This window comes from Propithecus coquereli, unplaced genomic scaffold, assembly GCF_000956105.1.
Source record: "Propithecus coquereli isolate 6110/MARCELLA unplaced genomic scaffold, Pcoq_1.0 Scaffold212, whole genome shotgun sequence".
Lineage (NCBI taxonomy): Eukaryota > Metazoa > Chordata > Mammalia > Primates > Indriidae > Propithecus > Propithecus coquereli.
Window position 1 is genome coordinate 1,118,262 of NW_012146301.1, and position 27,100 is coordinate 1,145,361.

The 27,100-nt window shown below is 42.5% G+C and overlaps 1 protein-coding gene across 1 annotated transcript in view; it reads right to left on the reverse strand.

The window, feature by feature from the left end:
- DOCK9 (dedicator of cytokinesis 9) overlaps positions 1–27,100 on the reverse strand; it is a 310,670-nt gene that overhangs the window by 147,477 nt on the left and 136,093 nt on the right. The window contains exon 2 of the mRNA XM_012644431.1: positions 17,397–17,513. Within this exon, the coding sequence (XP_012499885.1) occupies positions 17,397–17,513 (117 nt within the window). The remainder of the gene's footprint in view (positions 1–17,396; positions 17,514–27,100) is intronic.

Genomic DNA, 27,100 nt, shown 5'->3' on the forward strand with positions numbered 1-27,100 from the left:
TTAGTTGTCCAGATCATTTCTTTCTATTTTTTAGTAGAGACGGGGTCTTGCTCTTGCTCAGGCTGGTCTCAAACGCCTGACCTTGAGCGATCCACCCGCCTCGGCCTCCCAGAGTACTAGGACTACAGGCGTGAGCCACCGCGCCCGGCCGAGACCTGAGTTTTAACAGATAAGATAGTATGATGTTTGTAATTTCAAAATTAGTTTTACACATTTATCATTACTAATCAATTCCTAACTTTGATTTTGACAAAGCTTAGTTTTCTGACCAAATACCATTTTCTCCCTGACATTTCATCCAAATAAATTATATATGTTTCTTTAGTACACATCCAGCTATTTTTTATGTGCATTTCTTGAACTATCTTAGATCTGTTTTAGATAATCTCAAGGGTGGCTGCCATCCTTCTTTATATATGCATACTGCTGGTTACACCAAAAGATGGAGTCTATTTACCCTTCCCTTGCATTTGGGCTGGCTTTGATCAGTAAGATGGGGTGGAAGGGATGGTCCATTAGTTCCAAACCTAGCCTTTGTGAAAACTGGCCACTTCCACTTCCTCCTTCTTGGAAGTCAACTGCCATAGAAAAAGTTCTATTACCCTGAGACCACTGTGATGAGAGGAAGTACAAGCTAGCCACATGGAGAAGCCACATATACAAAGAAAGAGGCCCTACCAGCCCCCACTCCCAGTCCCAGTCATCCCAGGTGAGGTACACCACAATGTGAGTGAAGAAGTCATCTTGGACATTCCACCCTCACAGACAGCAAGTAAAACACATGAACCACCTAGTTGAGCCTTAACCAGATTTTGGAATTGTGAGAAATAATAAATTATTGTCTTAGGTTACTAGGTTTTGGGATGATTTGTTACTCAACAATAGATAACTGAAACAAGATTGTAAGAGACTAGGAATAGCTCCAAATTAGAGAACTGAAGAATACTGCCATCTTCACAAAAATGGATTTCAAATACTAGTTACAGCACAGAGTTAGGACAGAAGCAGTGAGGAGAGATACCATGCTGCAAGCTGGTTTCCATAATCACCCTTCCACTTGGTCAAAGCCCTGAAAGAGGTCAAGTAAGACAGAGTAAACCCCTTGGATCTTAAGAGTAGTCTTCAGTGTCTTTTCTTCATGAAAAACACTCTACTGATCATCTAAGGTCTCAGCATAGCCATTACTTCATCCATCCATCTATCCATCCATCCATCCAAACCTTTACTGGGTCCCTGTCTTCTACCAGACACTGCACTAACAACTAGAAACACAAATTTTAATAAAATGTAGTTGCTGTTCTTACAAAGCTTATAGTCTGATGAAAGAGGATGATAAGGAAATAAATTATTACAGTGTGATAAGTACTACAGAAGGTATACAAAAAAGAACAAAGATGCACAGAGTGGTATGACAGAAAAGAGTAGTGGAGTCTAAATCCTACAGGACGGACAGGAGGACATCAAGAAAGGGCACACTGAGGGAGAGATGCTTAAGATAAATTGTAAAGGATGAGCACCAGGTGCATTTAGGATAAAAGGAAGAGAAATTTGGAGATAAGCTTACCATTGGGAAGTTCAAAGAACAAAATAAAGAAATAAAAAGTGAGATTAACTCTTTGCAAAAAAAAAAAATTCATTACATCCTAGAACTAAAAATATGTCTTCAGTCAAAGGAAAAACTGCCTAGAACTCTGACTAATCTCGAATTAAACAATACTAAAACCCCACACCTGGGATAAGAATGTGCCACTAGAAAGAACAGGGCTCTTATTGCTGAAGCCATTTTGTCAGTGTCTCCACTACTATTCAAAAGGAAAGGCTGGCCCTGGGGACTACTGGACTTGGCACCAATGGGACAGCCACCATTTGATGCCACCAGCTGTCAAGGTCTTCCCACTCACTGCCCCTGCTCTGCGTAGAGACTCACCAAGCCACTTGTTTACAAATGTTTCCCATTTAGAATTTCCCACAGAGAGAAAGTGTACCGCCAATGAAGGCATTCTGATCTGCTTGTTAATTTCAGTTCCCAATGTACATTAATAAAATGGTATTCTGGCTCGTTCTCTTGTGGAGTTGGCTGCTATGAGTCAGCTCTCCTGAAGCTGAAACACTCTGGTCATACAGATCAAATCCTAATCCTAGATCCTCAGAGCTGATCCTGAACCAGGGTAACCTCATAAACCACCCCGCTGAGACCTGTCTGAAAAGCTAGTCGATCCCTGGCCCCATTATCCAAAACTCTCCTGCAAGCACTTGCCTTTCTTTCCCCTACCTGATTGCCATTTTTTTTGAGGACAGATGACATATCTATCTGTATCTCTGTGCTAAGTACTCAATAAATGTTTCAATAATGAATGAATAAAACAGCCAATGGAGACAGAAATAAGAACCTACCAACAACCACCCATTACTTGCATATACGTTTTTTTCTATTATTACAAAAAGTTCTCTGGTCCATTATAGAAATTGACAAGGGAAGAGTATAGCATAAGTGAAGGCTCTATTTTGATTTCTCCATAGATTTTGTGTATTAAAAGTCACATTCAGATAATAATCTACTTTGTGCCAAACTGATTCACATTAAATTTCTGTACTTTTATTTATCTAGCTTATAGCAGAGCCCAAGTCAATACCAAGAGATTTACGCTCAAAGAGCAGCACTAAAGCCCTTCTCAACAATGAGCTATATTTTCTTTTTCATGGCTGTAGCTTTCTTTTCTACTTTTCTATCAGTTAAAATCATATTCTTGCTAAAAGATGGGTCCGAATCCACTTTATATAAGTTATCATCAAGCTGGACATAAAAAGTATACTAGTCTCATTCCTATATTTGGAAATAAATTATTTCCATTGTGCTAAGAAAGCTATACATTTGAAAAGGGGAGGGGAGGAAACATTTCACACCATGAAATGCGATATGGATCTGAAAATCAAACCTAAATATTGTTAGCGTCTCAGAGAACTATTGGGATAGAAATCTCATAGCACAAAACACAACTGAAAAATAAAAGCCCTCTCCTAGCTATTATAACAGCGTCTAAATTCTTTTCAGTCAGTGCCGTTACTTAGGTTAAACACTGGTAGTCTCTGACACCCAGAAATCCTTAGTTACCTTGGCTAAATATGGATAGGACTCTTAGGAGGAGTTCCACAAAATCACAGGTGTAATTGAAAAGAACAGAAAAGCATGAGGATGCACGGACACCTGAGAACCCCGAGTCAATTTTTATGAGCCTATTTTTTTAATGGAATGAGTTGAAAAAGTACAGAGTCACCCCCACACTCAAAGACAAAGACTAAAATTTATAACTGTCTCCAAGACTAGTTTGGAATGATAAATTTCAAATAGATCCTTTTTATTAAAACAATTTTTTTTCCTCTCACTTGAAATGATTCCCTCCAAACACTGGGTCACCTGCTGCAACTTCAGCTTAAACTCAGAATCCCTCTCTACTAACTAAATTCCTGGTCCCACCCAGGCCAGGGCTCTGTCTGGCCTCCACCAGTGGCAGCCAACACCAGACCCTGAGCCCACTGAAGCTGGGGATACTGAAAAGCTCATGTTTCCAACCACAAGAAATGTGAAGAGAATCATTTCATTAAACTTCTGATGAAAGAATTTGAGAAGTGATATTGGAAAGACTTTTGAGTTGGGAGCCAAGAAATCCGAGTCCTTATATGAGCTCTGCCTCTAATTAGCTGTGTAATCTTAAGGGAAGTTTGAACTTTCCACATCCATAAGATAAAGGTCTTCTAGACCACTAGGCTTCCTTTCTGGTTTAAAAATTCCACAGTTCTGTGAGCACGGAATTCTAAGTCTATTCCTCTCAAATAGCTGATCTGAGTGCTGGGAATTGCTTTGTGAGAAAATAACACAAAAAAGACATCAAGGAAAAAAAAATAGATGAGTACTATATTTGCTTTGATTTATAGTTGTATTACCCCAATTATTTTTCTTTATGGAAGGAATTGTTGAATTAAAAGGAGAGAAGATTCACCATGTAGATTTAAATAAATATAAAAGTGAGTATTAACAAAGACTTTATTTTGCTAACCCTCTCAACTTGTATAGCACTGGATTTTTTTACTAATCATTTTATAATGACTGTTAAATTATAACAAAACAACCCTCTAATTCCTGGCGGGAAGTATGCATATCCACTGGGTATTTAAAATATCATATTTTATTTTATAAGATTTTAATTAAAAGACTGAAACAATGGGCCCACCCTTCCCCTGGGGCCATAAGAACAATGAGCTAAAGACAATATCCCAGAGAAGTGGGTGGGCTGTAACCTGAGCCAGCAGCTGGGCCCAGTGACAAAGTGTCTCCACATCTCTACTGTTCAAAAGAGCAGAAAGCCGGAGTGTCCTCCCTCAGACAGAAAAACAAACATCAGACAGACAGCCCAAACTGTGAATGTGGGCTTTGAGGCAGTTAGAAATCGAGAGGATACAGCAGCGTCCCCCCTCCTCAGAACTCCTCAGGAGACAACCCCAAGGACAGGCAGGGCCACAGAGCGCAGTGGAGACACTGAGTCAGAAGAGGGGGAGGCAATGGTTAGTGAGCTCAGGACTGCAGACATGCCCAGCTCAAGGAGCACTTCTAGGTACCTGGGGTCCTGCCTCTAAGACGGGCTACTCTGAGGATGGGGGATGACCCAAAGGCAGAGAGAAGAGGACCCGGGGCCCACACTGACCACCTGCCGGACAGAGAAGCCCACCAGGCCTCGAGCCCCTTTAATTCCAACCTACCCTTGGGCTAAAATGTGGAGCAGTCAATACCTCCCCTCTGTATAATCTTACATAAAGCATCCCATACTTGTGTTTATTTTTGTGTTTGTTTTCATCTACTTAGTAGAACTATCCCTTCAAACCTCTGAGGACATTATGCATTTGTCAGAGACGTAGTACTTTAGTCTGCCACAGGAAGGGCAGCTCTTGGGGTGGGCGTGGGGTGGGGGGTGCAGAGCTCGGGATAGGGAGTGATGTGGACACAGCCAAAAAGCAAAGCCCAAGAGGTGGGAGCGAGATGGGGCTCTTCAGGCTGGTGCTCCTAGGCCTGGCCGGCCTCCTCCAGTGAGTGAGTAAACCCTAGGCTGAACTTCTATTGTGCTCAGCTGGGCCAAATGGATACGGTCCACGTCAATGTTCTAAAGTTATCTCTTATTTCAAACGACTCCCTGTTAGATGGATGGCTCCCAGTCGCTCCTTCCCTTGTCTCCAGGCCTGAGCCAAACTGCATGGTGCTCACATCTCTGTAGAGCTACATCCCTTTGATGTCTGCTGGAAACCCCACTTGGTTGCACTGGTCTGTACATTAAATGTCTTGTATCTGGCGCGGTATTAAACATTACTATTAGACAACACTGGGAACTTTGCTGCGACTTATTGAGCACAGCAGTGATGGAACCCTTCCAAGTGTCTGGCAGATGCATTTGTTTCAGAGCATATGACTTGCTTTTTGAGAGGATTCAGTACCAAGCTAGGCTGGAAACTAAAATTCACACAGGGCGTTCCCCACATTTCACCTCGTGGTTCATGTCCTGGCAGCTAACCCACGGTGTTCTATTAACGTCACACAAATTCCATTTTCAGGGAATCAGTTGCCTGAGGAGTCTCAATGTTTAATTTGCTAATAATTAGAAAAATGAGCAAAGTATAGGACAAGACAAAGGTCTGGAGGAGGAATTCCACATAGGTTTCTGGGAGGGATTTAATGAAAGACAACTCCCAAGGAACGAATTAAAACATTACAAGGGCTGGGCTTCATATGGACACAGAAATGTACATTTCTCATGGACTTTCTCAGCCTGGCCTCCCCTGACAAAGAGGCTACAAACCCACCCTCTTGGAGGGCGGGGGGCGGAGAGGGGGGGTCTCTCTGCCTTTAACTGCTCCTGTTCACTGGCTCCCGCAGGGTCCCCGAGCTTCCACATTTACTGCCTTTCTGTTCCCTCAACAATGCTTATCCTTCACTCTGCCAGATGTCAATGACTTTCAGAGCGGTACACATAAACCACAGTGCAGTGCCCTAACCGGTACACCCACCTTCCATCTGTCATCCCTCTTATCTACTCTCCGCACAGCTGCCAGTCATCTCGCTAAAACTCCCATCTGATAGCATCATGCCTCAGCTTAAATTCTTTCAATGACTCCTCACTGCCACCAGAACAAAATCCAAACTCCTCAGCACGACCTAAGACCTTTCATGACCGACTGTATCATCTTTTCTAGACCCTTCTTCTGCCCTTCTCCAACCCTCCAGCAACATGGAATATTTCTGATTCCTTAACGCACCAGGCCCCTCCGGCTGGCTGCAGAGTTGCCCACACTGACCTCAGGGCTCCTGCAGCTCACGGCCCTCGATTAGCACGCATGCCAGTCTGCTGAAATTACTCCAAAACATGTCTGCATCTCCTACTAGACTTGAGAATCTGACCATGTTATTCATCTTTGCGTCTCCAATACCCAGCATAACACCTGACACAAGTTATGTGTTAGCTTGGGATTTTAAAACGGGATTGTATAATTTAGTTGTGAGATCACAGGGGGTTCCAAATGAGGCAATGTCTCAGCACCTGGTGAGACTTCAGGGAGCTTCTGTCAGCAAATAATGTCCTTTGTCCTAACAAGTTATATTTCAGTAGACCTTTGGAAGTTATAAAAATTTCATTCTGCTACCTTCTCAAATCCCCCAAATCATACACCACATAATTGTCTGTTCAAAAGCAGTAACTTAAATGTCCAGAACCCTTAACGAGTAGACTCATCAATTAAGTGCGCTTTTGGTTTGATTTGGTTGTACAAAGAAGTTTTAAATCACTTCCTAAGTACTACTGCACAACTGAGGACAAGAGAGGTTCCCAGAAAGCCAGGAATGGCCCTGTGGTTATTCAGGGCCCAGGTGACAAGTCTGGCTTCCCGATCAGTAAGGGATTCAGCTTGCTCCACATCACATCACTCTGCAACTAAAAACTGACACCTTCGAAAATAAAACGATGTCACCAGGGAGGAGTAGAGAGGCTGTTTAGCCTTCCTAGTAACCCAGCTCCCTCCACACCATCTGCAGGGCACCAGCAAGAGTGTGCAAAGAGCTCTCCTGGATGGTGGTATCTCTATGGGTTCTCACACATCTATGGGAATCAAAATTTTAGGGCAAATGTCACCCCTGAATTATAGATTAAGAAAAATAAGTTTTAGGAAGGTTTATCACTTACCAAAGGACCACAGCAGTAAGAGACAGACCTGGGGCTAAAATTCCCATGGACATATGACTAAATCTTGGGTCCCACCACTACCTCTAATGTCCAGAGCACCCACTGTCCCTTTCATTTGCATTCCATTCAATAACATTACCTTGAGGGAGGTGTAAGCAAGTGTAGTTTCTTTTGTTTCCCAGTCATCTGTATATGTCTCTGGTTGTCTTTCTTTAGAATGCAATTTTAGTTGTTAAAAGAACCATACTTTTGTGTTGAACACCTAGCACAGTGAATATGTTTCAAGTTGAAACAGGTCTATTATAGTCACGTGACACTTAACAATGGGAACGTGTTCAGAGGAATGTGTCCTCAGGCAATTTCATCACTGTGCCAACATCACACAGTGTACTGACATAAACCTAGACGGGATAACCTACTATACACCTGGGCTGTCCGGTATAGCCTATTGCTCCTAAGCTACAAACCAGTTCAGCATCTTACCGTACTGAATGCTGAAAGTAACTATGACACAAAGGCGAGTATTTGTGTATCTAGGCATATCTAAACATGGAAAACGCACATTAAAAATACAGTATTATAATTTTATGGGACCACTATCTTATATGTGGTCTGTCGTTGACCTACAGGTCATTATGTGGCACACGACTCTATTTATATATCCCGACACACCAGTGAACCTTCCGTCAGGACTTGCCGTAGACAGGCACGCTCCCTCGGTGACACCCTTAACTAGTGTGTAAGGTTTCACTTATGCACTGAGAATAATTTCACTCAAATATCTCTGTGAGTTTATCAGCACCATGCTCGTCTTGTCAGAGCAGCGTTTTAGCCCCTGGGCTGTCATCCAAAGTCTTATTTCAAACACAGTGGAGCAGAGATTACGCACTGCAGATGAAATGCTAAGCAGATGGGGAAGGCAATCTGATTCAAGGACTTCTGACATTAGGAGACTTTGCTGAACTTCCTGAATTTGTCCTCCTTGGATCTCATGCACACACTCAAGGGTGCTGCTGACTGAAGGCTGCTCAAACCCATGCAGGACACAGTCCATATTATTCAGGTTCTTTCAGGCAAGCTTGATAGAAAAAGGCAGAGAAACAGACATAGCAGGACCATTTTACGTTGCAGGAACCATAAATATTTTGTGCCTGGTTTGATGTCAAATAGTATTTGATAATTCTGAGGCCCAAATCTGGATTTCCATTTCCTTTAAGGATTCTTGGTTTTGGGTTTGGTTTGGTTTTGCATGCAAATATATTGTGTCTTCCTCTCTTCTAATCCCATGATTTGCCACCTAGAGATATGACCTCAAAGGCAGCTGGTGCTAGGATCTCAAATCCATCCATTTGTGCAATATGTTTTAAGTGGATAAAACACTGCTGTAGGATCTTGCAAATGCAAAGATGGATTTTCAAAAAACTATGGTTTATAATAAAAGGAACTGTGGTTTTTTTATTCTCTTGGAGATGTTATTTTCTATTTAGGCAGAAAACAATAATCAGTCCCATAGTTACAAATAATTATAATAAAGAAGGATATGTAATGAATGCTATATATATAGAATATCCCTCATAAATCTCTGCTTAAGCTACCCCTGATTTAAGATATCATCCTTAGTTGAAATCTTCCTCTATCCACGCCTGTTGGTCACTTTTAATATCCTAAGACATATACATTAATCACATAGATAAAACTGTCCTTCTAAGCCTTGTTAGTATGCCTGCATTTCTCCAATTCTACCAGTTGTAAAACTTTAACCATTCTCTCTCACCGATTTTTAAATGTGAGATAAACGTTATTTTTTTAAAAAAAGAAGAATGTGACCTGACATGGGGAATACAAACATACAATGGTGGACTACCTGGTTCATCAATATCTTTCATTCTACACGATAAGAGAATAAAATCTTAGATTTACTTCATTTATACAGGTGGTATTTTACACATGTGTGCTCTATTTCATCTAGTTATTTATGTAGTTAATCTCAACTCCCCACATGATCCTAAGTTTTCCTAAGCACTGCATGGAACAAAAATCATGTCATACAGTGTCCACTACATGAAAGAAAAAGCTACTTTTCTCAGCAAGGGAAAAATATGAAGAAAATGATAAAATGTTTTGTAAACATGAAAATCAACATGCTAATCTTTTACTCTGTTTTAGCAGGAGGCACCACAGGTCCTAAGGGCACTGTCACACTGTGTTCCGTATGAATGCTCCACCCCCAGCATAATATTTTCAATCGTTTCCCCTAGGGTCATATGCCATGGAGCATGGGGACACAACGGCCCTTACATCATTGTAAAAGAGTGTGAGGCTCCAGAGGGATACTCGTGGATCATTGAGGAAGATGGGGGAACCCACCTTGGCTGCCACATCAGCTGAACCTAACTTTAGGTCATGGCTGGATGGTCCTCCTACCCTATATGACTACCACCTGCATTTAGAAAGGATGGCACAAACACAAAGTTAATTGAGGGTCCTCAATATATTTTTGTGGTTGCTCATCTGGATTCTAGCATAAAAGTTGGATTTTTTTAGAAGCAATTTTCACCCTCAACACTTTTTCCTTCAATTTAGGAAAATAACACTGAATTGGTACAGTCCAGTGCTGATATTTCTTGAAGTTTGGTGAGCTAAGCAAGACGGTTTTAGTTAAACAAATTAAAGAACAAACAAAACAGCTAAAGTAATGATAATTCTAAATGTTCCTAAGTCACTTTCTTTTCCTAATATATTTCAAATAAGAAAAAAAGGTTGTAACATTTATCTTCAAGAGGCCTAGGAATGCATCTCAAGCTTAGATTAACTGTTCAAAATAGCTACTTGAGCTCTATCTTTAACTTAGTTATTTCAATTCAATTTTATATATCATTTACGTTTAGTAGCTCTAATAGTTGGGAGCAATATTTTTACATCTACTAATTTTCTGAATTTCTACCCGACCATTTAATGCTTTGTTCCACAGATTCATCGTATCCATGAGCCATCCAAAGTCACTCTGCCATGGTCCATGTTGTCAACCAAACATCTCACCAGTGTGCTTTCAGCACTGAAATGTCCCTTCTTTGGGTGTCACTAGGAATCCCTCCAAGTACCCCACTCTGGGCATTTTGCTCCTTTCAGCCTCCGGGTCCTCTTGTGTCTTCTTTTCCCAGTCCAACGTCTACCCAGCCTCGACTCCAGAGGAGGTCAGTGTAGGACTTCAGGTCCCTCACTCTCCCCCGACCTTGCCACCATAACCCCCATCCATCCTTTGTTTTCTCTTCTCTATTCCCAGGTTGTTGATGTTTCCAACAAGGCTAATTGTTTTCATCGAAATCTTAGGTGAGAGGAGCCCACTCTTGGTTGGTAATTCATTTGTTTGTTTAATTCAACAAGTATTTATTGAATATCTGCCCCATGCCATGTGTTCTATGTGCTTAAAAACTAAGATCCCTGCCTCCTGGAGTTGGCATGAATAAACTGGAAGACATACAAATGTTAGGGGCTGCCATGAGAAGGAAGGAAAGAAATAAATCAGAGCAAGGCAAAGAGGATTAGGAATGCCACAGGGGGCTGGAGGTGTAGCAGTTGGCAAGGCCTCACCGAGAAGGTAAGATGTGGAGAAAGGCTTGCAGGAGGTGAGAGGCAGCTGGGTAAAGAACATAGGGGCAGAGGAGAGGTCCTAAAGTGACTGCCTGGAGGGACAGAGGACCCTGAGAAGGCCAGCGTGGCTGGAGTGAACAAGGAAGCGGGCTGGGGGAGACCCTTGGGCCCGTGTCAGGCCTTCACTGAGGGACTCTGAACACAGGAATTTTTTAAACAATCACTCTGGCTCCTCTATTAGAACAGACTAGAAGGGGCAAGGACAGGACCCAGAAGACCTGAGAGGGCTCTTGCATTAATCCAGGCCAGAGGGGACAGACAAGGGTCACAGCAATGGGAGAACTAGCCGATGACACTCGCTATTACCCGCCTCCAGTTCCATTCCCCACAGCCTGCCTTCCAAACCCTCCTCACCCTCCCAAGCTGCACCTGCCCCCAGCCAACCTGATATGAGCTCCCTCCACTCAATTCACCTCTAAATTTCTCAATATACAATCCTTTCCTTGCTGTGTAGAGCTAGCAGTATCTCTCCTTCCTAAACTCCTCCCTCAAAGACCCTTAATTCCATCCCCATAGATACCCCCTAAAGAGCCTTGCTTCAAAACACACCCCATATTATTCCATATCTTTAATCTCTTCTCCGTTCCTGGGCTTCCCTCCTTAGCTCATTCTTGTGTTTTCCCAATCCTGATAAAACCTCTCTCATAGACCTTGTCATTGCACTGAGCCACTAGGATTCCTTCCCTCTCCTACTTTACTCTAACCTCTGTCTCTTCATTCACTTTTTAGCCTTGGCTAGTTACCAACTCTACTGCCCTTTCTGGACCTCCCCAGCAGTGGAACAAGATTGCCCTCTCTGCCTTCCTTCTTCAAACTCTCCCTTGCTGCCTGGACCCCACCATTTCCCAGTTCTTGTCCTAACTTTCTATCTCTGCTCCCCACCTCCCAGAAGGTACTCCCTCAAACTTGAGGCCCCATGGAGCCCCTGTCAGGTCCCATTTGGTTTCTGCCTCACATTTCTGTGGGTGAGTCCAGATCTTCCTCTTTAACCCTCACCTCTCTTAGGCTGGACTATGCATTTCCAACCACTGAAAGAGCTGCTAGCACCTGGATGTCCCACTAAGCTCTCAAACCTAATATTCCTAAAATAGATTTCTACTGGGCTTGATTTATGTAATGACATTGGTCACAGTCTCCTGCTTATTATTAATATTAATACATGCCTTTATCTCCTCTCCTAAGTTTTAAGCAATTTGAAAGCAGAGACCCCATCTTATATTTATAGTCCCAAGCATGTCATGAAGCTGAGCCCTTTCACAAGTAGTATAAATATAAGTTAAATAAATATACTCTTCAACTCAGCTGATCAGTGCCATCTGAAAAGGAAGCTTCTCTTTTTAAGAAATATTCGATAATAAAAAAACTTATTGGTCACTATTTTCTGTAAAAGGCATTACTTGAACTAGAACTACCATTCTCATCGCCTGAAGGTCTGACCAATGTCAATTCAGAAATATTCTTTATCCAGATTTTTTAGGTAGGTCCAATCCTAGACATGAATTAATATCCCAGAAACCACAATGTTCACGGAAAGTTACATTGCTGGCCACCGAATTATGATTGATAAAAATTTCGAGGAATTTATAAAAAGAACACTTTTCAATAAAAAGACAAAAACAAAGTATTGAGGTTTTTTTGTTTTTTGTTTTTTGGCAGCATATAATAAAAAAGTGAGGACAAAACACCGTGAAAAAAAATATTTTCTTTTCAAAAGGACAGATGGGAAATGAGATCAGTGACTTCCAGGCCTTTGTAAGTAGCAGGGCTTGGCTTCCTCTCCAGGCCAGTGGTTTGTAGATCATTATCAGTCTCATGTAAGTAGAAGAGGAAAAGAACCAGAGGAAAAATAAAAATCAGGATGTTATTGAAAGGGAAATGGAGTAACCACATTTTTCTATACAATGCTGAGAACACTCTAGGATTCTCCTGTATCTAAACATCTCCAAAAAGGAAAATTTCTAGGATTGTCAATTTTTAATAATCTTTGCTCTGTATTTCCATCCTTCCTTTTAAATTTTCCTTCTAAGACACTGATATTGATAATACACCATGAATATCAGTAGAAAAAGCACCTGAGGAATCACTCCTCACCCTGACTTTGCACTTAGTTCTAAGACAACAGTTTTGCATCCATAAATATAGCACAGAGATCCTATAATGGCACACTCTTTTTAATTGTGGCAAAACATACAAAACATAAAATTTAGCATATTAACCATTTTTAAGTGTACAGTTCATTGGCAATAAGTGCGTTTTCACTGTTCAACCATCACCACCATCCATCCCCAGGACTCTTTTCATCTTCCCACACTGAATCTCTGTACCCATTAAACACTCACTTCCCATTCCTTCTCCTCTAGCCCCTGGCAACCACCATTCTACTTTCTGTCTCTCTGGATTTGATTACTTTAGGGACTTCAGATAAGCAGAATCATACAGTATTTGCCCTTTTGTAACTGGCTTATTCCACTAAGCATAATGTCCTCAAGGTCCATCCATATTTTAACATGTGACAGGAGTTCCTTCCCCCTTCTAAGGCCGAATAATATTCTGTTGTATGTAAATACCACATTTTGTTTATCCTTTTGTCAGGATGCATCACCTTTTGTCAGAAGCATCCCTTTGTCAGGATGCTTCTACCTTTTGACTATTGTGAATAATGCTGCCATGAACATAGTGTCTCTTTAGTCCCTGCTTCCAAGTCTTTTGGGCATATACCCAGAAGTGGATACAACATGCTCTTTTTATCCTTCCACACAAATGCTATCCCTTGTTTATACCAGACACCAAAGTCTAATTTTTATGAAATATGAATAGTATCCATAAATTGCCTCCCAACATCCTTTACTACCGTTTTCATATTCTACCACTTTACATAATGGCACGAACATTAGTAAGTTGTGTAACAAGTCAGGATACAAGGAGCTTAAAAGCCAGATGAAGACTCAGTGGATTCATCGCAACAGTTAAGAATATCACCACCAACAGAATCACCTGGTAAAGGACTTCCGCTTGAAGGAGAATTGTGATTGGAAATCAATGGTCAGCCCCCACCCCAGATTCTGTCTCTGGCTGGAAAGGTATTACTTCTAGTTTTACAAAGCTTTGCCATTTCTCAAGCAGCCAGTCAACTTACATTTCTTGATATAAAACATTAATCTAAAGGTTATCCCCTCTGTCTAATTGCCTATTAAAGTTTACCTAAAATTTTGCTCATGGAAAAGTAAGTTCTCAGACTTATGCCAAGTAAACTTGGTAAGGCCACAAAACTTTAACAGTAAAGGTTCATTAATCACTGGAAAATATACTCCTTTTCAGACCATGTTTCCCCTGCATTTTTTAATTTCAGAAATGATCTAGTTTCCACCAAACCAAATCATTGATCTGGCAAGCATTTTTACAAATCTAAGTCACCAGGACTTCCACGTGTGCCACATGGTATTTAATATTTACTTCAGGAATCAAAGAAAAATAACCTAACACTCATAATAATTTTATCAATTTGTAATGTAGTGGCAGGTATTCAACCCCAGTGCCCAGTGCACTAGGGATTATGTGTGCACGAAGGTATGTGGACAGAGGCGTCAACCCAGCGCTGAGCGCTCTTCAGGACCACAGCGCGGGGTGACACCTGAACACAAAAGCACAAAGCACTTAGTAAGGGACCGAGACAACGTACTGACGTGTTAACGTATCCAGCGTAGACAGGGAGTAGTAGAGGAATTAAGAGAATGGGAAAACAAGTCCCCGAGGACTTAAATAGCCTCAGAGGGTGTGAGATTTCAAGTGACCTCTAAAGAGTAAGACAGATTGAGAAGAGAAGACGCTGCTGGCAAGAATAACAACAATGCGAAGGCAAAGACAGATCCCCAGGCACTAGGGTCTGAGCCTGAAAAAAGAAGTGCCATCAGCCAGTGATGGCTGTATTTCCTGTGGCATTCCTATCCCTGGCCATGGCAGATAATACTTGACTTCATAAATACTCTGAGAGTTGGGAACTATTGTTTTGATTTTTTTAAATCTACATTTACTTCCCCTCTCTCTCTCTTTCTTCTTTTTATTTTAAACACTCTTCTCCCATCCTTAGGTGAACATGCAACCAACAAATCTTTTTTCTATACAACTCATTTTCAGAGAACGTTCAGCTGTTCTTAGGACCCTACCAATAAGGGCTCAAGATCAACAAGTGCCTTGCTTGAGAAATGTACAAATGCATCATCGCCAACCACACTTAAATATTTAAGTGCAGTAAATCCCCCCTCAGCATGCATTTTGCTCACTATTTGACCCATTTCCTAACCTACTTGCTATCATTTTTCCGTATGAAATAAAATATTTTCTGCTGATCTAATTCGTTCCCTCTGCCTCTAATTATTAAAAAAATGCTAATTCTGTTCTTATTGTAAGAAAACAGAGAAGGACTCTGTTGGAGAAGGAAAAGGTCTTGGCATTGCTAAGACCTTTTACTCATCCAGCTAATTAGACAGCTGATAACATCACCAAGAAAATTTAGAAAGAAAGCACAGTGTAAATGGCTTTACCAGATGAGAGAGTGGGAATCTATAAGAAAACAAATAATTCTACCCAAACTCAACTGGGGCCCATCACAATTCCTACAATAGGGATCAAAGCTTTAATTCAAGCTCCTTAATCTTTGGAAAACTTCTCCCAAACAGAAAATAACACTTGCTCATTCATTCTTGGCCTTTCCTAGGATACACATGCCTGATGCCACTAGAGAAGGAGAAGTAGTTATTTACAGGCAAAAGGGACAAAGGTTTTCTCAGTTTCAATTGTCTGATTTTACAACTGCTTAAAATCCAGGTATCCTGTCCAGGGATAAAAAGTGATATTAAATTATCTGTATCTTATTTATTTGGTTTGTTTCTTAAGCAATTTTATCTCAGGTCTGCAAATTCAACTTTACATTCTAGGTCGCAAACTCAAAAAAACAAAACAAAGCAACTTTGTTGCTCTAATTACTACCAAGAAGAACATATACTTCATGCTCACAGAAACCTGAAATAACCTTTAGCTTCCTCAGAGACTAGTACAGGAAAAACTTGTCAACATGGAGTAAAATTTACAATCATCTGATTTTGTTTCTCATTTGTTGCCAAATCACAGGCAAAGGGTATTATTCTGAGGTTCCCATTTATTTGTCCTTTACTGTGTAGTCTATTCATATAATGAAATTTTCAAAGAAGGGTATTTTCTGGTATGATCTGAACCCATTTACCAGTGCAACATACACTGGCAGCAATATCACAGTATGGTCAATTTCATTCCCATGGCATTCCTTTTTTTCAGGAAAGGGATAAAGAATAATTTTTCTGCCCACATAACTCTAACAAATTAAAGTGAACATCTGTGGAAAGTCTCACCTCTGTTATAAACTGGAGTCTCTTAAATTTGATAGGGAAAAAAAACTTCAAGGATTATAACTGTTATTAACATGGAAGTTTCTAAAGACAATTCAGTACACACAGAACCATATGGAGTAGGTTATGTTCTTAGGAGTGCGATTAGAAAGAAGGTGGGGAGGAGATTTTAATGTCAATTATTTCAATATTTAATCTGTCATTTATTTTTTTGTATAAGTATAAAATACTTTTTGAATTAAACAACAAAGAATCAGTAAAGCTTAAAAAATAAGGCAGATCAGTTCACAGAAGACAGAGTTTGGATGGAAACAGCATCACGTAGAGAAGTGCCCAGGTTAAGAGCACTGAGGTAGAGAAGAAGGAAGAGACAAGATTGGTCCCAGGAGACCAAGGGAAGTAACCAGAACCTCCAAAAGGACCGAGGTCATTCTAGGTTGTCAGGCATCTATCACCACTGGGTTTCCTGGAGGAAGAATGTTATTCTCACTCCTCAATAGCCTCAAAGCTTCTCCTTGGTTACTTAGCCACAGGCCACTGCCTGAGAGACTTCAAGCTTCCAACTGGAGAGCGGCTCACAGCAGGAGCTGTGCTGAATCCTCCACATTCCTTCAAGGAAGAGCACCTACGTTATACCAGAGAGTGATGTCATGACACTCCTGGCAAACCCTCCACTGGGAGCCCACACACAGTTGATGGCCTCTCAGGGCAGGCTCTCAAAATACCATCCTAGGAGACTGCATGACAAAAACCTCCACTGCTCCCCAGCAAAGCCCAGCCTTAAGACCCTAAGGTGTATGTCCAATATATCTAAATCAAAATTTAAATCTAAACAAATGTCCTACAACATAAGAGGCAACTATCCACTAAATCAGCCCAGAGTGTAGCACTTTTTTATTCTCGATAAAACACACACATATTTTGCACATATATCATTAATATGCAAAGTTAATACCATTAAAAATTATCAGTTCATGAAGGAATGCTTGGAAGAATATGACATAACTTTTCTCTCTTAAATAACATCTTATTTTCATCTTTTAAAAATCACAAATTAACCGAATAATAACTCGATAAATAGAAAAACACTTATTTGTGAAGCCCGAGTACATGGTTCTATTGACAGAAATGTAAAGTTATTTACCTGAAAGTCATCATAAGGGAAGAGCAGCATCTCCCTTAAGCAGTCATTCAGGATCTGAGTCTTCTTCTGCACAATGACATTTTCATAGTCTAGTGGCTCAATTAGCTTTGGCTTTGCCTGGAAGGCAAAAAGGTAAGTGAGACATTCTTATAAACAAATGCAATTTCCTAAGATGAAAGAGCTTAATACATTCTACTCTATGTTTTGTATTTTCCACAATTACAGTATGCTAGTTTTGATATCAGAAACAGACAGAAATACAAATAAAAGTTGTTTTCAAAGGGACAAAAGATGCTTCATGGTACCCTGTATATACAGAGTGATACATATTCAATAATTTAAGCACAAAAGAAGCTCTGCATTCTGGTGGAGCTTCCAGTCATTTCTCTGGTCACCCCTGACTATATCTGTCCCCTTCCAAGGCTTAGGGTCTGCCTGAGCTACCCTGATTAGGGGTCCAGCCATGGCCTGGCAGTCAAGGCTGGATGCCCAGAACAGCTCCAGCCATGATACCATCCCTTCTTGGCCCAGGGCCTAAATGCATCCACAGTACTCATTATTTCATATAAGGCTTCACAAAACCTTCTCTAGGTCTCAAAATATCCCTGTCTATCCCAAAATATCTACACTTACAATGTGTAGTATCTAAACATAGAAAAAGAATGAGATGGGCCAAAATCAGGCAAGCATGGGAGAGGGGAAAAGGTACTACTTAACCTAGGCTTGTAGGTGAACTCTAGGAGCTGGGGGTGTCCATCAGTAACACACACTGAGTAAAAGAAAAAGGTAGGAAGTAGGGAAAGAAAAAATAACATGCCTTTTCCAGCTATTTCCAAAGTTAGTCTTTCTGGTTAAAATCTCTTTTATCTATTGTCTGTCATTGCCACGGTGTTTATGGATCACTTTACGCATGTAAAGCACCAACTGGACTAGGTTGGGGATAAAGATACATATTCAACTATAGGACAGTATGCCAAATGCCAAAATAGGCACATACACACACACACACACACACACACACACACACATACATATATATAGGGTGTTATCAGAAGTAACTAAGACAATTATATCAATAGTTACAAGATTATTTTTGAAACTATTAATTAAAAAATCATCTAATATATAATCTCAATAAATGCTATATATATTTAAAATGACAATTTATATACAGCACCTATATTAAAGACATCTGGTATGTGGCATCTACATTGGCAACTGCGACTAAAGCTGCTATATGTTCCCAAAACCTGTCTCCTTTTCTTCCCAGTACAGAGAGATGTCATTTCCCCGCCTCCCCATGGTTGAGTGACGGTCTTCTAACAATGGCATTTGAGCAGAAAGGATGTAGCCACTGCCTCACCTGACCCTCCCCTACTTCCATGTGTTCTCTCCCGCTACTGCCCTCTGCCAGCCACGCACACAGGACCCAGCAGTGGACTGGGAGGCCTGAGGAGAGGATGGAGCCCTAAGACAGAAGGAGTCTGGATCCCGAATTACCCTGCAGAATGCTGCCTGCTTAAAACAGGCATGAAATACCCCGTGAGCAAGAACTGAAACATCTACTGTGTTCAGCCACTGAGATTCCAGAGTTGTCTGATGCGGCAGTCAGCTAGGTCTGCCTAATGTATGTACAAATGCTCATATTTAATTTCAATGACTTGATTTAACTGGACTCTACAAAGATGTTTTGACATGCTATGAAAAAAAGCAATACCTAAACAAGTGCACAATTATTATAATTAAGTAAAATATGTGCTATAGACAGGGACTAAAAATACGCAAAATCAAAAAAATTAAAGCTATATAGTGAAAATCTAATATTTAATAGTGAAAGTATAGGTAATTCCTATAAAACATTTGTAATGTTAAAATGTTTTTACATTCACAAAAGGCAAAAAGAGATTTAAACAAAGTAATAATTATTTTTAAAGAATTGCCCCAGAAAATAAAAATATTTCCAAAATATTTTAATTCAATTTTTAAAAAGTGATTCACTCCTTTATTTCTGTTTTGCCACAACGCATGTGGGAACCAGTGAATAACTGCTTACTGGCAAAACGAATGGATGATTAACGACATTTTCCTTAGGAACCATGCCCATATTCCTAATAAAACCCAAATATGCACACAGCTGTCATAAATCCCATCATAAAGAGGTCAGAATGAGATAGGCACCACCGTCTCCCCGGGCTTACATGGTGTCTGCCACATTAGCAGGGGCAGGGAGGCTGTTCCTTTGCGACAGCCCAGGCACAGGCATAGGCACACGCTGGGCAGGGCTGACTGCTCAGCTGGAACCATCCTCCTTCCCCTTCCTAAGGGCACTCAGCTCCACTCCCTCCAAGTAAGGTCAATGCTCACTCAGACTGTTTGTCCCAAGGCAGAGACACAAGGTGAGCCCTGACCGTGGAGGGTGCTGCCGAGAAAGGGCTTTTCCTAGGTGCCAATGTTTTTTGGTTTGGGCTTTTCTTGGCTTTGCTCCTACAGCATGGCAGCAGGAAGGCCTTCTCGGGGACATCCAGGGGTATACCCTCCAAGGAGCCCCACTGCTACCCTTTGGGTGGTTCCCTGGCCACCTGCTCCAGCCTGTGGCACCCTCAGCAAGCTTCACCACCATCCCATTAAGCCACAGCCACACTCTCCAACAGGCCTGAAAGTAACCAAAGGGCATGGCAATGTTACAATAAAACTTTATTCACAGAAACAAGCAACAGCCAGATTTGGCCCAAGGACATAGTTTGCTGACTCATGCTTTAAAGTTGTCTTTAGCCCCCAGCAATTAATCCCTTTTCATTAATTTAATAATTCTTTATGTTAATTTTCCATGTTCAATTCCTACCTCTGGGCTGATACAGACAATATGTTTATAACCCTTAAATGTATTTAATGATTACTTCTTGTCTATTTGACTAAACTTGGTTGCTTAAAAGGTTTAATAATAAAAATATTCATAGGTCAGTTTTTGCTATTTCACACACTGAGGATAAATTAGATAAATTACTGATTTCCCCTAAAGGCTATCTTGGAGGTAGCCAATGACAGAATTTAATGTTGTGGATATTAGTATTAACTTGCTTTTATGTGTCAAAGTGTAACTTTCAAGGTGTTTTCACTCAACACCTTAATCCATTCAACAATTGAGGCTGGACACTGAGGATCACGGGGTGAGCTAACCGCCCGAGGTATCCAGCAGGACTGGATCAGGACACAGTCTTCTACCCAACAAAACTCTTCTCCCATCCTGAGCTGCTCTTCTAACAGTCTGCACTCACTAATGCTCAATCTCAGTAAGTGTGAAAGAGAGCTGATAAGACAGCATTTCTGTTGAAGACGGACGATGCACGTTAACCCGGAAAGCCCATGGAACTGATCCTCATGGAGGGTCAAGAAGTATCAAGGACTGTGAGAATCTGAAACTTGCACAAAACCTAACAAAGGTCACTTAATGAAGGAACTCCTAGCTGCCTGATTGGGCAGAGGTCTTCAGCAGCTGCAGGGAAGACTTCCAGGACAAGAATGACTCCAGGGAAAAGAGGTCACCTGAGAGTGGCTCACCTGCTGCCTAAATTAAGAACAAGTCAAAAAGCTCTTGCATCAAATACAAATATCTGGCACAATGCCTCCCTTCTACACATGGCCTTTGAAGCGGGGAAGAAACTACCATAGGAGAAAGGCTGGAGGAGGGAGATTGGTAAGGGACGGGAGGGAGAAGGGACCAGAAGGAGCTGCAGGGGAACAGGAGGCGAAAGAGACAGACCCCTGGGTGGGGGAAGCAGGGACGGGGCAACACAGGGAGGAAAATGAAGACAGAAAAAGAAGACAGCCTGGGCGAGGTGGCTCACGCCTGTAATACTAACACTTTGGAAGGCTGAGGTGGAAGAATCACTTGAGACCGTTGGTTAGAGACCAACCTGAGCAAGAGCAAGATCCTGTCTCAACAAAAAATAAAAAAATCAGCCAGGCATGGTGGCGTGCACCTGTAGTCCCATGCACTAGGCAGGCTGAGGCAGGAGGATCACTTGAGCCCAGGAGTTTGAGGTTGCAGTGAGCTATGATGATGCCACTGCACTCTAGCTGGGGCGACAAGATTGAGACTCTGTTGAGGAGAGGAGAGGAGAAGAAAAAGAAGATACGAGAATAAATGGCAGAAGGGAGGGGCTTGAGAGACTTGGAGGTAGGTTTCTGGGAAGGCACACCACTGCATCTACTAAATTGTGGCAAAGAGTATAATCGCATATTTTCTACTCCTCCTGAAACTGATGAGTCACTGGTTACAGCTGTTCACTGTACTTCAGCTCCACTAAGCTTTTCCAGGTGCTGGGAGCAGGGACAGCCCTCTTAGGGTAGGGAATAGATTGGCCCGCAGCAAGACTCGTAGCAGGAACGTCACAGTAACAGCAAAATGACGTAGGCTAATTACCAGACTGCCAGTCCCCCACTCCTGGTGCAGAAGGCCAAGCACAGATCTGGCACACAGATTGGTTTAAAGCCAGCGCAGCATGCTGAAATTCAATCCTTCCCCCGGTGACAGAGCTCCGAGGGTGAACTTCCTCATTTCCTATCTTTAAAAGAAAGCCATAATGACCCAAATCGACCACAGTGGTGGGTGGAGCTGCTCCGAGGCCACCAGAACCACCATGTGCTGTTTCCCTAAGCATGGCAGGGGCTGGCTAACTCCTGAGGTTGCTTGTGAAATCAGAAAGGGGGAGGGCCATGTACATTCAGTCCACACATAGTCTACCTCAGTGGTTCGAAGAGTGGGTTCTCGGGAATAGGTGGTTCAGCTTCACCTGGGAACTAGTAAATTCCGAGGCCCTCACCCAGAGCTGAGTCAGAAACTGCAAGGGCTGGGACCAGCTACTTGTGTTTGAGTAAGTTCTGCAGGGGATTCTGAAGAACCCGTGGTCAACAATGATGCCCCAGGAACCGTGTTAGAATTTTTAGATTCAGAGAGGAACAAGGGACACGTCCACTGCTGAGCTAACAACCTTCTTGAGGTGACAGATCCCTTTAAGAATCTAGGTTTTCTTCCCCTGCAAAATATATGTCCACATTACTTTCTATAATTCTATACACAGTTTTGGGAGGAGGGTTGTAATTCCACGGAAAATGGCCACGTGCAACTGAGTTTTGGAAGCCCTGGGCTAGTGGGAGAGCCAGGCTTGCAAACATTTAACTCAGTGTGAAGTTATGTGCAGAGCAAAGAAGGGGCCAACTGCCCAGCCTGGACTGTGAAGCTTCCTCACCTTGCTAAGGAAGGGAGGCTTCAAGGGCACGAGAGTGAGAATTCTTCAGGTGGGCAAAGGTTTGAACTCCCTACCCTGGCAATGGAGTCCTCCTTACCTGGGCAGATGCAAGGGTTCTAACGGCACATCACTAAGCTCCTGGGCCCAGCTCAGAGGCAATGCTGTGCTCCCTGCTCCTGACCTGACCCTGCTCCTGTCACCTCATCTACGGGGAAGACATGCCCCTCCCACCTCTACACCTGTCCCAGTCCTATAGCCCCTCAGGCTAATAGCAGCAGAATCCTTCCTCTAAAAACAAAACATATGCACAAAGCAAATACAGCAAAAAAAAGTTAGAGCAGAGCTGCTCTAGCCACAAGGTCTACAGTTCTTTGCCATATAACTGGGCACCACCGCCCTCAACCTACTAAGAGGCAGCCTTTCCCTCCCTTGCTGCTGCATCCTTAGTTACTAGCAGTCCTTGGGATGTATCTCATTTGGCCTTGAGTTGCAGTGACCTGTGAACCCTTATCTCCTCCCCACTATCAGTGCCTTGTGACAGGGCAGGGTCTTGTTAGCCCTGTGTGCCCTGGGCATCCAGCCCAGGACCCTGAGACACATTTACCATGACACTCATAGAGCTTGTGGCCCTCACTTGCACAGCCCCTCTCCAGGCAGGTCACGTATAGCTCAATTGTTGCTAGATATCTTGGCTCAGGAAGATTTCCAGGAACACATCCACTGTGTCCACCCAATGTCATGACACAGAGGTGCAGGACAAGAGGCCATATAGCAATACAGGTATTCCTTAAGGTGCGTGACCCCAGAGCTACGTGGGGGTATATAAGATTAGTCATTGCACAAACCAATAATGCCCTAAAATCATACAAAAGAAACCTAATAGAAGTTTTTCCAATCCTAAAAATTCCTATGACATTGCCAGATGTTGTGAAATTAGAAGAAACTGTCCTAAACTCTCAATAATAAAATACAAATTTTGACTAATCATGTCAAGGAAAAGACTAATGATCTATTCTCGTGATTTAAAAAATCATGATAAAAAATCATGATCATATCAACAGGTGATAAAAGAATATGAAGCCAAAAAATGCAGGGAAAAAAGTACTATAGAGCTACATCAAGAGGTTCATTGACAAAATGTGTTGTTTCTCTGGATTTCTGGTGCTTATGGTTTGGATTAGCTTTTTAAAATTTGTAATTTGTTGTGATTTCTTCTCAAACTATAAATAAATACTTTCATGCCCAACTTTGTTTTCCAAATTTTGAATTATTTTCCTTAAAGAAGGCCCCCAAAGTTCCATAAGTTTTGTCTCTCAAAAAACCTGCCCAGGCCGGGCGCGGTGGCTCATGCCTGTAATCCTAGCTCTCTGGGAGGCCGAGGCAGGCGGATTGTTTCAGCTCAGGAGTTCGAAACCAGCTGGAGCAAGAGCGAGACTCTGTCTCTGCCTGTAATAGAAAGAAATTAGCCAAACAACTAAAAATAGAAAAAAAATTAGCCGGGCATGGTGGCGCATGCCTGTAGTCCCAGCTACTCGGGAGGCTGAGGCAGGAGGATCGCTTGAGCCCAGGAGTTTGAGGTTGCTGTGAGCTAGGATGATGCCACGGCACTCTAGCCCGGGCAACACAGTGAGACCCTGTCTCAAAAAAAAAAACCTGCCCAGATAGGGCCATGTGCACCACAGGAATGTGGACCCAATGGAAGGCAGGACAGGACAATGGTCAGGAAAGTCGAGCTGTGCAGTCACCATGCAGCTGAGCTCAACTGAGTTAATGCACATACAAAGCAGAGCCCGGCAAACTGTAAGCACATAATAAATGCAGCTATTATTATTGTTATATATGTTGCTTGTATGACAGGGGTTTTTTTTAAGATTTTTTTTTGTTTTGAGTGAATGCTCCACTTTCATTTTTACCAATCTGTTTATAAAAACTTTCCTTGACCCTCCAGGAACATAAGAAACAACAAACAACAATGGCAGGGACAGGCACAAAGAGAAAATAATGACCCAACATAGAGAAAACTGTATAACAGAGATGACACTGAAATTCAAAAAATTCTTCAACCCAAAGAAAACGCAAAGAACTGCTTATATCGTCGGCTGTATTGAGTATTGCTGCAGTCGTGTCCAGGAGGACTGAGTAGAACCAGAGTTGGGTTGTACACACCAGGTGTCCAGAGAAGCACTTCTGATCCACTCCACTGGGGCGGCTCCCTGACAGTAGCAGGATCTGGGATCCGGACGGAGAGAGAAGGTAGACACTGCTCACAGGAGATTATGTGGCACTTACCCAGGGGAAAAGAGGAAGGCAAGCTCAGCTAGCAAGTCTAGGAGGCCCAGGACCCACAGACAGTTTCATAACAAAGATGCAAAACCTGGGCTTCCAAGGAGGAGACCCCAGGAATGACCTGGGGCAAGGGCCCTGTGATCAGAATGGCCGGGGAGAAAGAGCTCCTCATCTCGAGGGGCAACATGGGCACAGGTTAGCCCCTGATATGGGTGCCTAGCCACTTCCCACCCACTGAGCATGGCGGTCGGCAGCACAGAGAACCTCCAGCGAGCACACTCCCCTACAGCTCTCACGGATGCCAGAGAGCAGGATCCCACACTGCCCTACCCATTAACCTCTCCTGTAGGCTTTCTGAACTCCCTCCCTCCCACACCATCTACTGCTGTGGGTCTGGCAGCCCAACATCATGCAAATTGAAATTCCAGATCAAAAGGCAATCAGAAGCAGGGAATCTTCTCAGAGCCAGGAAAATGAGATTCCTCTGGAATCCAACAGACCTGGAGAGCGTTGGCCCACAAAATGAGTTCTATTTTGGCCAAACATGCACAAAGCCTCAAAAACCATGAGAAGAGCTAAACTCAAAAGAGCAAAGAATAATTTCATTGCTCCTCCTCCAGACATGATAGCTTCTGGTGAACTTTCTAGTCATTTCTCGCCCTTGTGTCTCTGGTGATTAAATGTTAACATGAGCTGAAATGCTGAATGCCATTTCTTGAAATAGCAAACTAAGGAAATGGCAATTCTTGGAGCACTCTATTTTAAGAAATGAGAAATTCTTCATTTCTGCCTATAAAGAATTTAGGACTTCCTTGATTTATCTGCATGGTTATAAAAGCTACTTGACAGACTGAGACAAAAATCCTTCAAAAACCTAGTCCATTTTCAATGGCCGGGTGCGCCAGCTCATGCCTATAATCCTAGTACTCTGGGAGGCCGAGGCGGGAGGATCACTCAAGGTCAGGAGTTCAAGACCAGCCTGAGCAAGAGTGAGACTCTGTCTCTACTAAAAATAGAAAGAAATTAGCTAGACAACTAAAAATATATAGAAAAAAATTAGCCAGGCATAGTAATGCATTCCTGTAGTCCCAGCTACTTGGGAGGCTGAGGCAGAAAGATTGCTTAAGCCCAGGAGTTTGAGATTGCTGTGAGGTAGGCTGACGCCACAGCACTCTAGCCCAGGCAACAGAGCAAGACTCTGTCTCGAAAAAAAACCTAGGCCATTTTCAGGATGCTTCTCAATGTTGCCAACAGGAACACCAGCACTGTCACTGGGGATGGAGGCATGGCAGCCTACAACAAGGAAGGGGCTTCTGAGGCCATGTGTTAATGAGCGTGGGCTACACGAGCCTTCCTGCACTGCCCTCTTGCACACGACTCTCACTACATACTCCCACCAAGGATTTCTTGAAGTTGTCAAATTTGTAGGAAGGATCTCATTTTCCTATAAGTAGGGAGGGCACAGGAAATTAACAGCTGCCTCCCTTCCCCACGCACAAATGCTTTTAGCAGTTATGTATTCCTTCTCTCCACCGGTATTTACTGAGCCAGTCCCTACGTGCTGTGCCAGGTCTTTGGGACAACAAGATAGAAAGGAGACAGTCTCTGTCACAGAGAGCTCACAGTCAAAGGGAAGGCAGATGTGTGAAAAATCAAAGCAGAATCAATGCTAGCAGTGGGGAACCCAGGAGTGGCATCTAACCCACTAGAATAAACCTAACCTTCACCCAGCTAGATTATAAGGGTAACAATATCCCTATTTTTATGCACTGCTTTCTCCAGCACCTAGAACAGCACCTGGCATCATATAAGCACTCAATAACTATGTGTTGGATGAGTGAAGGAACCTAACAATGTTGGATGTTTCTTAAGAGGTTGCTGGAGCTGAGTCTAAGAGATGAACAAGTCAGCCAGGATTCAGGGTGGATTGAGGATGCCCTACAGAGAGAGACCACCAGCGAACATCCTCATAGATGGAACAAGATTTTGTAAGGCCTGAAACTTGCATAATCAAAAACTACAGGCAGGCCAGGCGTGGTGGCTCACGCCTGTAATCCTAGCACTCTGGGAGGCCAAGGCAGGTGGATCGCTCAACGTCAGGAGTTCAAGACCAGCCTGAGCAAGAGCAAGACCCCATCTCTACTAAAAAATAGAAAGAAATTATCTGGA